At 36.7% G+C, this 11,714-nt stretch overlaps 1 protein-coding gene across 1 annotated transcript; it reads right to left on the bottom strand.

Annotated features, from left to right (window-relative positions):
- Positions 1 to 5,709: 5,709 nt before the first annotated feature.
- On the bottom strand, positions 5,710 to 11,520 carry lap3 (leucine aminopeptidase 3). Its single transcript, XM_052563392.1, has 13 exons — positions 11,306 to 11,520; positions 11,080 to 11,195; positions 10,932 to 10,986; positions 10,734 to 10,839; positions 9,631 to 9,790; positions 9,322 to 9,486; positions 9,079 to 9,237; positions 8,869 to 8,993; positions 8,707 to 8,795; positions 8,275 to 8,377; positions 8,110 to 8,189; positions 7,881 to 7,993; positions 5,710 to 6,515 (listed from the first exon to the last, which is right to left on the bottom strand). The coding sequence occupies exons 1-13, from the start codon at positions 11,402 to 11,404 to the stop codon at positions 6,329 to 6,331; spliced, it is 1,557 nt and encodes a 518-aa protein (XP_052419352.1). The 5' UTR covers positions 11,405 to 11,520; the 3' UTR covers positions 5,710 to 6,328.
- Between the last annotated feature and the right edge of the window lie 194 nt (positions 11,521 to 11,714).

The following is an 11,714-nucleotide window of genomic DNA, read 5'->3' as shown; positions in this document are numbered from 1 at the left end:
CTGTAATATGAGGGGGAAGTTGAAAGTTGCATTACAAAAATAAATTAATACAGTCAAACAGTTATCTTAAGCCGAATGTGTAGGCATGCTGCAGCTGAAACAAAATGATAAGTAAGATATAAATGTGAGACTAAATATATACTCATCTGAACATAAAGGCCAGGTGGAGAGAAAAATAAAAGAAATATTCATAGGAAAAAGAGGGAACATGCGGTAGGGTCAGCATGCTTTAATGAGCAGTTTTTGTTCTTTGTTACCGGGTGGATTTGAGACTCTGACCGTTAGAATGTTAATCTGTTTAAAGCCAATCACAGTCCTGTCTGAAGAGGGGGAGTACAGTCACACACGCTCTCTCAAACACACACACACACATTAACATGCAACCCAAAAACATACACACAATAGGTAATTTGCAGGCCCAAAACATACATGCACAACCCCCTCAACCCAAAACACACACACACACCCAGAAATGTATATTATTGCTCTGAGGTTGTGCTTAAGTGGCCCAAGCTTAATGGAGTTTTCATTCAAGTTGCATTTACTTTCAAATTGGTGGTCAGTAAGTGTTTTTAACATTTTTTGAAAAGAAATCTCTGGTTCAGCAAGGCTGCATTTATTACAATAAAAATACAATGAAATCTATAATTTTGTAAAATACTAGCACATTTTACATTTATTTCTGTGATGCCAAAGATTTATGCTGATTAGTGCACAAGAAACAGTTGTTACTTACCACAGTTGAAAAACGCTTGTGTTTTTTTTTGGGGGGGGGGGGGGGGGTATTTGATAAAAAATAAAAAAAAGTTTAAAAGAACAGCAACTATTTTTAATAAAAATAAGACAAATCTTAAATATACAATATTGTAATGTTTATTATTTCATACAGTTCCCAAATTCACATTACAACACAGTTTAACATAAATAAAGAAAGAAAGACACATTATTGTAACATTATAAATGTCCTTACTTTCAATTTTGATCAACTAAATGTATCTTTGATATTTAATAGTATTAATTTCTTTGGCAGGAGAATGTTTTAATATTTAGGGCTCAAGCCCGAAGGGGCGAAGAGCCCTATTGTTCTTCTAAGGATTATTCTTCTTATTATTATTTTTTTTATTTTTTATTAAACCTTCCGGGGGTTTTTAGGAGCCTTAACATGCTCAAAAACTCTTGAAAATTGGCACACACATTGGAATCTGCGGCCATCAGGACGCTGCAGAGGCTGGGACCCGGGCGTGGCACAGGGACTCTACAGCGCCCCCTGGAACACCTTCAGAAATCTTGAACCATAGCTCACACACACTTGCATGTATTTATATGAAACTCGGTACACTTATAGATCTCATTAAGCCGAACAACTTTCACACTTTATGTCTTAGGCTCCGCCCAACAGCAAGTCAACTATTCAGGGCTGTTTAAAAAAAGCATGCTCTGGAATTTGAAATACTCCTCTGAGGTTTTCAACCCGTTCGTCACGAAACTCGGTGAACATGATCTCAAGACATTGGGGATGAAAAATTGCGAGGGGATTTTTGATATCTCGAACGGTTTGCCCGTGGTGAGGCGTTGAAATTATGGCGAGAAATGAGAAACAGGAAATGTCTAATAACGTCCACATACATTTCCTGAATTTGATCAAACTTCATTGGTTTGTTCGTTGTATGATACAGATCGTATATATGTGACTATTAAGAGTCAACGTTATAGCGCCACCAACTGGCAGCAGGAAGTGAGTCATTTTCAAAATGTTTTGAATTTAGCATCTTATTTTTACTCGATTTCCTTAAAACTTCATCAGAATAATGACAAAACACGGCCGATGTAAATCTGTTGTGGGGATATTGATATCTAATATGGCGTTGCCATGGCAACGTGTCAAACTTGAATGTTCTGTTATGGTGAGTTTGAGGCAGACAACAAGCTCAGACTTACATGAAACTCAAAATACATATCGGTATTATTGATAGCTAGACAATGGCAAAAGCTTTTAAAAGGGCGTGAAGGAGGCACGCTATAGCGCCACCTTTTGTCAAAAGTGGGGGGGTTAGTTTTAGCTACAGACACAAAACTTGGTACATAAATTGTTCTAATCAAGACGGACAACTTTCTAATTCACAGTCATAAGCTACGATCAACAGGAAGTCGGCTAATTTGATTTGAATGTGTATTTTTGAGATTTTACAGTTGTGAATTAATGCATACTCCTCACAGGGGAAGTACACTATACACACCAAACTTTGTCTACATGAAGAAAAACCATTGAGGAACTTAAATTGCGAACGGATTTTGGTTAGCTTGAACGGTTTTGTCGTGGTGAATTTTTGAAATGACAGTAAAAAGGGAAACATTAATTGTCTTGTATGTTTAAATTGCAGCTTCCAAACACTTCGAAGCATTTTTTTATACAAAGATCAAATCATTCTGAGGAAATATGCATAGTTTCACGACTTTACAACACTGTATGGATAAAAGAAAATTAAAAAACTGTCAGACTTCTCAACTGACATGATCTCACTCTGGCCACCCTGTCTGTGTGAGGGAAGGGAGGGGGAGAGGGAGGGGGAGTGTGAGGGGGTTGGTGACTGTGACAGTGTGTGTGGACTGTAGGGAGGGGCTGTCTGGCAGAGAGAGAGAGAGAGAGACCTAATCATCCCTTTAATAATCAGGAAAAAAAAATTGTATTTTTATTATTGTTATTGTTTTTGTTGTTGCTAATGGTGGTGTTTTTTCCTTTCATTACAGGTTAAGAAATCTCTTAGGCCTTATCCTTTTCTGACAGTTTTAGGGATTTAAAAACATCCTAAGAACCCTAATTTGTGCTGCAAATAATAATTTCAAACTCATTTGATACTGACCTATGACAACCTGTGACGTGACATGACATGTATTAATCTCATGGATGTAACAGTAAAACTCTTCAACTGACAGATAAAGCTTCAAATGCAAGCAAAACTATTTCACAAATGCTTATAGGTCATTAAAATCATTACAAAACACTAATAAATTATTTAAGGATTTGGTAACACTGTAAAATAATGTCTAATTTGTTAACATTATGCAGTATAACATAGTATGCAGTCTTCGTAGGGCACCAACTCCCAGAGGGGGCACCATCCCAGTTGCTCAAAAAAAAAACAAAAAAAAAAACATGCGCCATTCTCCCATTCGCGCTCACGACCGCTCACACCTCATGTTTGCGGCTGAATGTTCGTAATTGATGGATGGACATCTATGCCTGGGTATAGGACATCAGCAGTCTGGCACAGAGAAAAGAAAACTAAAGAAAATAAAACAGGCATAAAGTTGTCTTGACATTGGACTTTCTAGAGTCTCAAATTTAGGGCCGGTCTCTAAAGTTACATGTGATATTGTTATACACTTTTCTAACGTCAGTAGCATTTGAAGAGAATGACTTACAGTCATAAAAACAACTGTAATTGTTCATCTAGGTGACAGCTATAATGCACAATTAAATTGAATGTTTGATATTTATTACAACAAACTGTAAGTCATATGTAAATTATGCAACTTTTTCACATGGGCTCAAATGCAAATTTGAAGCTCAATAGCATTTGAGAAGAAAGACTTGCAGTCACAAAGCAATTGTAATGTGTTCATATAGGTGTCAGCTACAATGCACACCTTATACATTTTTTATAAATATAAAGTGTTACTAAAGTTATATATATTGTTCTGTGTATGTGATTTCAAAGTCTAGATTGGTCGGATTAACCCTTTAACTGCCGCATCCCTTAAAACTGATTGTCAGAGGGTTACTGTAAATGCTTATGCCCGCTGGGCACAGTTATCCTGATGCCACCGGGGTGGCGTTGCACTGATGGCTTGAGCCCGACATCGCTGCTTGCAGCTATATTTTAAATATTGAAATCTCTGACATTTGATTGCAGAAACTGGTATTTTGGCATAACTTGAAATTTATGACATAGCAGAAATGTAAATGTAAAATCTAAGGTAAATTAACAACAACAACAAAAAATCTAGAGAGACTTTTACAAAATTGACAAATTTCTTTGTATTTAATAACAATGCTGTCTACAAAATATTTAGATATTTAGAAATACTGGACAACGTGTCTGTTGAATTATTAAATGTAAGCTATTTTTCAGTCCTCATCATTGCACATTTTCATAGTGTCATTAAAACAATTTAACATGTTGCAAACGATTTTGTGAGTTGGATATCAGCTCTACATTTATTACAAACCCTTCCCACTTTAAGAAAAGAAGAACAAAGTGGCAAAGAGTATATTTTGACTGTATGAGGGTGACCTTGTCCTCTGGCTGCACTTTTGAACAAAACTGTTATCAAAGCTGTTAGTGCTTTCTTTCTTTCTTCCACAGATCTCATGCATATAACTCTATACTCTCAAATACACATACACTGACTCTCCCAAGATGGGCATATCACAGAATCTCAATTCATCACCAAGAAACTTTGATGACTTAATACGATTCACACCTTAATGACTAAATGAAGTCTGATTTTGTCCACCAGACTATAAATCAACTACAAACTAAATGCAGTAAAATAGATGTCATCTGCAATACTGTCTAAAAAGTACATTTACAGAAATACTGCAAGTAAAAGTTACTTGACAATAAAAATTTTAATGTAGAAAGGTGACAGTGCTGTGCTGTTCATTAGAATCTGTAGGTAAGGATGGTGTATGCTTGTAAAGGGGATATTTGGGTTGTGTGTGTGTAGGGGGATTGTGGGGGTGCGTGTGCACTGTTAGAACAATCGTTCTCCTCTCTATCTCGACCCGCTTTTCAGATTAAGTTTATTGCACAAATTCCACATCAGCTTACAGCACAACTTCTGTTAAACCTGACTGAAAATAAAAATGAATTCCAACCAAAATTCTAAAAGAAAATGATTTTTTTCTTTTAAAAACACCTTCACATTTTTGACATTTACTTTTATCTTTGAGGATGTGATCAAATTGTTTTTGTGAGATTTTGCCAATTTCTGGATGCATCTTTTAGCAACTGTGTCCCCAGAGGATAGTTAGAATGTTCCTAAAGTTAGAAACACACACAGAGGCATGGTGTGACTGAGAGGGGTTCATTCCAGTAAATTGTCCTGTTTTGTGTGTAAATGAGTGTGCAGGCCCAGCTGACACAACACTGAACATTCTGAGATAACACAAGCCTTCCCTTTTTCCTCCATTCACTTTCACAAAGCCATCTAGTGGTGTGCACAGTGACTCACTTGTCTTTTTTTTTTTTTTTTGGACTTTTCCAGTTATTGAGTTCAAAAGTTTCAACATAATGACCCAAATCACATGAATAGCCTTTGTACAGATTTTTTTTTTTAAACATTACCTCTTCATAGGACACAGTGTCAATCTTAAGACATGGTTGGGAATATACTAGTAAGCAGCATTTAAAAGGATAGTTTGGCCCCAAATTTTAACTCTGTCATCATTTATCTGCCCTCGTGTCATTCTAAACCGGTTTGACTTTCTTTCTTCTAAAAATATATTTTAAGAAATGTTTTTTTAATCCATTTAATGGAAGTCAACGGTAACCAAAACTGTTCGGTTACCAACATTCTCCGAAGTCTTAAGTTCACGCAGAAGCCAGTCGTTCAAGTCTGGAACAACATGAGGGCGAGCAAATCCTGAAATAATGACACTTTTGAGTTCATTTCAACATTAATAAGGCAACACAAGGCGGCACATGTTTTAAGCATAAATGAAGTGTTTAATGAAAGATCAAATTAATGAAAAATGTTCATTTACATAATACAACGTATGTTTTCAAGGTAAATAGAGTTTGGGCAGCACATCCAGACTCAATGCTAACACACCAGTCTTTCACCGTGACATTTATCACAGTCTTCATTGCCACATTACTTTACTGACCTTGTATTTTGTGCATTTATGCATGGTATAACACTGCTACCATGTAATCTTATTACACAAATATGCAGAATTTAAAAAAATTCCCAGAAACTTGCACCACCGGTTTATACAATACCATTTTAAAAAGGAAGTCCAGCAAACTGGTCTTTTCTATTCTACAGTTTCATTCCTTGCTATTCAAAGTAACTAGATTTTAGATACAGTGTGTTCTAGCAGTGCTTGTCCACAGTTTCCATTAGATATCGTTTTCTGTTCTTGGCACTGAAAGTTTCTTCTTGTGCCTCCAACATTGACTTATTTGATTCTTTCACTGCGTTGATCACTTGTCTGCTAATTTCAGCAGCAAACATATTAATAACACAAACTATCATTTCGAACACTGAACATCATGGATATACTTCTGATGCAGCCAGGTCAAAGGTCACAATATTAACATTAGGGTTCAGAAGCCAAACCAGCAACGAACTCCACCAGCGTACGTGTAGGTCTTCCAGACATTCCTTTTCTCAGGTATGGGATTTCATCCTTATTGGTCATGACCCCAGCAATGTCGAGATGAGCCCAATGATCAGCGGTCACAAACTCTCTCAGGAAGGCAGCGGCAGTGCAGGCTCCACCTGAGCTGTGAGGTCACAGACGGTTCAACATCACGGCACCCAAAAACAAATACAGTAATAACCACAGATTATAGAACAAACACACTGCTGTTCGAAATATTGGGGTCGGTGATAGATAGATCTCTAATGCTCACCAAAAATCCATTTATTTGATCAAAATTTAAGTAAAATGTTTTAACTGTATTGTACTAATGCATTATAAAAAGTCATTTATTCCTGTGATGAATTTATGGCAGCCATTACTGCAGTCTTAATTTTCACCTGATCCCTCAGAAATCAGACTAATATGTTAATATGGTGCTTTAGTAAAAAACATTTTTTATTATGTTATTTTATATATATGTATATGTATATTTTATATATATACTTTTGAAAATGGTTGTGATGCTTAATATTTTGCAATACATTACTGTTTTCAGGATTCTTCGATGAACAGAAAATTCAAAAGAACTACAATTATTTGAAGTATTATTTTTAAGGGATAGTTCACCCAAAAATGAAAATTCCATTCCAAAACACCTATTTTGGGGTGAACTATACTGTACCTTTAAACCTCTTTTACATTTTTTCGTTTTTTGTTTATTTGTTTTTTTTTAACCAATTTAATGCATCCTTGCAGAATAAACATATTCTTAATAAAGTAAAAAATAAAACAAAAATGTAAAAAAAAATAAAGCTTAGATAACTCAATGGGCAAACGAGGATCGAAGAAACTGCATTTCTCTTACCGGTATAGACATTTTTCCTATTGAAACAAGTTGTTGGGGCAGGACTTACTGAAAATTGCATTTGGTCCGAGTATGTAATATGCTACGCATTTAATATATAAACATTATAAATGCACTACAAAGTATAAGTGTGTTTTGTATGAATAAAATTTGGTCGTTAACATTGTCTTTTCACATACCGTATTTTTCTGACTATAAGTCGCACCTAAGTATCGCACTGGACTATAAGTCGCATTTATTTAACCAAGAACCAAGAGGAAACATTACCATCTCCAGCCGCGAGAGGGCGCTCTATACTGCTCAGTGTAGACTACAGGAGAACTGAGCAGCATAGAGCGCCCTCTCGCGGCTGTAGACAGTAATGTTTTCTCTTGGTTCATGTCAAATTAATTTTGCTAAATAAGTCGCACCTGACTATAAGTCGCAGGACCAGCCAAACTATGAAAAAGAGTGTGACTTATAGTCCGGAAAATACGGTAACTTACATAGTGAAGTTGACATTAGGACTTCTTTGTTTTTGTTTTTTTATATCCTTTACTTCACATAACTAGTAGTAACTAGTCCAGTTGAATTTGAGGAAGGGAACATTTGAAGAAGAAGAATACAATGTGTGAAACAGTATGTTTGAGTGTGCATACGTACCGGCTGTACTTTCCAACGTTGTTCAGATCTGCCAGAGCGCACTCAGTTATTTGTTTGGTGTAGTGCTGAAAGAGTGGCATCCTCCAAACCCTGTCACCAGTAACAATGCTTGCCTAGGAGAATACACAAAACACATATGACGACATTAGCTCACACAAAGCCTTCCAATCTGAAAGGATCACGTCAATGAAGAATAGTATTCAAGTCATTTTATGACGTTGCTAATTACCTTTTGCAGCCGCTCCCACAGCCAATCAGAGTTTGTAAACACTCCTGCAGCAGCAGAACCTAAGGCCACATCCACGGCACCTGCCAGAAGAACAAAGACAGAGAGAAACCATCAATAGGAGTCTATGTTTACTTAAAAGCATCAATGCAGCTTGTGTGTCGGTACCTGTAAGTGTAGCCGCATTGATTATTGCTCTGGGCTTGAAACTGTGAGCATAACACAGAGCATCAGCCAAAATCAGTCTGCCCTCCGCATCAGTGTTGTCAACCTACCAAAGAAAAAAGAAACTAAATACTTATTCACCAAGGACACCAGAACGATAAAAGTAAAGAATTTGGAGATTGTCACAAAAACATTTAATTAAATAAACTCTGTTCTTTTGAACTTTCAATTAATCATATAAAAAAAGTATCACAATTTCTGCAAACTTATTACACTTTTTTTTTCAACATTGCAAATAATAATAATAATAAAAAAAAGTATTGAGCACAGAATGATCTGAAAAATCTAATCTAATTTAACTCCAGATAATGTTGGCAACATTAGTTATGTAAAACAGTAATGCATATCGGTATTGTATGTGCGAGTGCAGAATACCTGAATGGTTTTGCCATTTTTGGCACGGACAACGTCACCCGGTTTGTTTGCTTTTCCACTTGGCATGTTTTCACAGAGTGGTGCCAAACCTGAAATAAGGAACATGAGATTAGTTTGTGTGTGAATGGTTGCAGTGGCCAGTGTCTAGTGCAGTGGACGGACCAATGATATTGATTGGGAGTTTGAGAGCGGCTGCCGTCACGAGAGCAGAGCACACAGTGGCTGCTCCGCCCATATCTGCTCGCATGGCATCCATGCCCGAAGACGGCTTCAGAGAGATACCACCACTGGAATTAAACAGACAATCAAAAATTATCTGAGATTCAAATTCCCAACTACTCATGTTTCTAGGTTCTCTACAGATGCAGTTACCTGTCAAAGGTGATTCCTTTTCCCACTAGCACAAGAGGAGGCTGTGCAGAGTCTAAACTGCCTTTGTAATGCAGCTCGAGAAAGACAGGGGGCTCCTCTGAGCCTTTAGAAACACTGAGAAAAGCCCCCATTTGCTCACTCTCAATCCAAGACTGAGGCCTTAAAAAACGAGAGGGAAACGAACGCAGAAATGTGATGTGTCGAGTCAGCATTAATGAATAGAGCGATTGATTTTAAGACTACCTCTTGTGGACGGTCACTTTATGAGCAAAGGGTGAGAGTTTCTGTTCTATAGTGTTGGCGAATGCTGTGGGAGTGATGTGATTTGCTGGAGCTTCCATTAGTTGCCTGGCCAGGTTCTGCCCGTCCCCATACAGAACACCTTTCTGCCATGCTGCTGAATCCACACTGCAAAGAAATAAGAAAGAAGACAATAAAGAGCCAGAATTCTTAGGATGAGTGTGAGGTGCAGCATGTGTGTGACTTTATTACAATTCATGCTATAAATGTCCTAGGAATTTGTGAATATCTAAACATCTGCGTTTTATGTACCTCCCGTATGGTTGGGTCGTGACACGGACCTTCTTCTTGGTTTTGAACTCATCATACTCAAAAAGTCCGAGCACAGCGCCCTCTGCTGCTGACTGCTCATCTCCACAAGGGTCCACCTCCACATGAGCCACCTCCAGATCCTGAAGCTGCCTGCATCCCGCTGTACAAAACACAGGCAAACTTGTTTAGACAGGAAATTTGAAATTTTAAAATCATGTTCTCAATTTCCAACACATGTATTATGAAAACACAAACTACTTCAATGAACTCAGAAAAAAAATGCTGTGGTCACTATTAGACATTTTTTAGCTTACTTTAGGACCATTTATGTAGATCTATATTTTTTATGACAGTTAAGCACATTGTGTCTATATAATTTACATTAGGAGTTTTTGTTGCAATTCAAATTCTTTTCAGAAATATTATACTATATTTTAATCATTAATTATAATATAAAAACACACATATACACACACACACACATATATATATATTTTCTATAGAAAAATTGTGATCTAGTTAAAAATATACATACAGACCATTTTGAATGATAAAACAATAGCATTTTAGCACAGAGGACCTAACGTATTTCCAGATTTATATTTATAACTTGTATAAGGTCTTAGAATCCAAAAAGGATTTTTGATAATTTTGATAAAAACTAATGAAAACTTGTTGAAATAGTTTCATGAATAGCAGGAAATAGTAATGGGTAAATGACATCATGACATTGAAATGGTCTACACACACACACACACACACACACAAACACACTAGTTTAAACACATTAACAAATAATAAAGCTATATAAACAGGGATTTTAATGACGTTGCATTCTATATACAAAGAAATTAATATAGAGACGGTTCCACTTTGCAGCTATTAACAGCTTCCACTCTTCGTGGAAAGCTTTCCACAAGATTACAATTAAATTGTGCATCACAGTAATAGAGAGCAGAATAAACAACATTCCAAACACATTGATTCTTGATTTTCTTTAATCAAAATCTAATTTCTTCTGATTTGGGGGCAAAATCCTAACCTGACATTATGTTCCTAACAGGGCCTTGTGAGATTTAGCCGAACAAAACAATGGCATTCACCTGATACAGCTGCACGGATGCTTTCCTTACAGTTGTCCCAGTTCTCTTTTCCACACACACCTGTGCCACTCTTACCAAGACCAACAACAACCACACTAGGGAAGTCCTTTAAAAGAAAAAAAAAAAGAGTTGACTGATATTAATCTTGTCATCAGTTATCTAAAGGACATCCAAAATCATTCAGATGTGGGGTCAGACCTGATGTAAACCATAGAAGATCCTACTTTTGCCTTTTTTCAGGGGAGGTCCAGATCTGCAGAACAGAGAAAAAAAAATGAAAGAATAGATGGAGGGGGGGGGGGTGGAGAACAGTAAATATGCTCTATAAGTCAAATCAGTGGCTTACATCGTCAGCATTTCTGACAGTTTTCCTGAGATCGAACTGTCAAACGAAGCAGCAGCCTCCGTCAAAAGTAGCCCTTCATCGTCTGACTGTTTCTCATACACTCCAAGAACTAAACCCTGAATAAACCCATTCAGATATAACAATAAAAATAAAAAGAATGACTTGTTAAATACATGATGTGTGTAAATAAAGACATTTAGCTGATGATACGAGTACTGAAACCTACTTTTCTTGTATTAATGGAAGTGGCATGAGACTCCGAGAAAAATCTATAGTTGTGTTGTCGGACTGCCGTGAGTAAAACTCTTCTTAATGGTAACAACATCGTCTCTGAATTTCTAAAAACAGACTCAACCGTGATTCAGGAGATAATTCTGAGAGAGCCTCGTGTACACGTGACATTAGAAGGTTGAAAATCGCACACAGTCGCAGATACCGACGTCATCAAAAGACGACATTCTATTCCAAAATAAAAGTCTCGTTGACCTTAAAGGAACTTGTGACCTGCTTTGCCCTCTGTAACGATAAATATGAAAAGAATAATAATAATAAAGCAGTGGTGTAAGTAAGAGATAATCTCATGTTTATTTAAACTGAACCAAACTTATTTGTATTTAATATGAAATTGAAACAAT

The sequence above is a fragment of the Carassius gibelio genome, chromosome A1, assembly GCF_023724105.1.
Source record: "Carassius gibelio isolate Cgi1373 ecotype wild population from Czech Republic chromosome A1, carGib1.2-hapl.c, whole genome shotgun sequence".
In the NCBI taxonomy this organism is placed as follows: domain Eukaryota; kingdom Metazoa; phylum Chordata; class Actinopteri; order Cypriniformes; family Cyprinidae; genus Carassius; species Carassius gibelio.
This window is presented reverse-complemented; position numbering and strand designations above follow the sequence as displayed.

Bases quoted from the DNA above. Each gene is read 5' to 3' on its own strand.
- lap3 (XM_052563392.1), bottom strand. From the start codon at position 11,404: ATGTTGTTACCATTAAGAAGAGTTTTACTCACGGCAGTCCGACAACAC. The intron at 11,196-11,305 runs GTAGGTTTCAGT...GGGTTTATTCAG, and splicing joins CTTCCATTAATACAAGAAAA to GGTTTAGTTCTTGGAGTGTA. The intron at 8,796-8,868 runs GTCCGTCCACTG...TCCTTATTTCAG, and splicing joins ACTCCCAATCAATATCATTG to GTTTGGCACCACTCTGTGAA.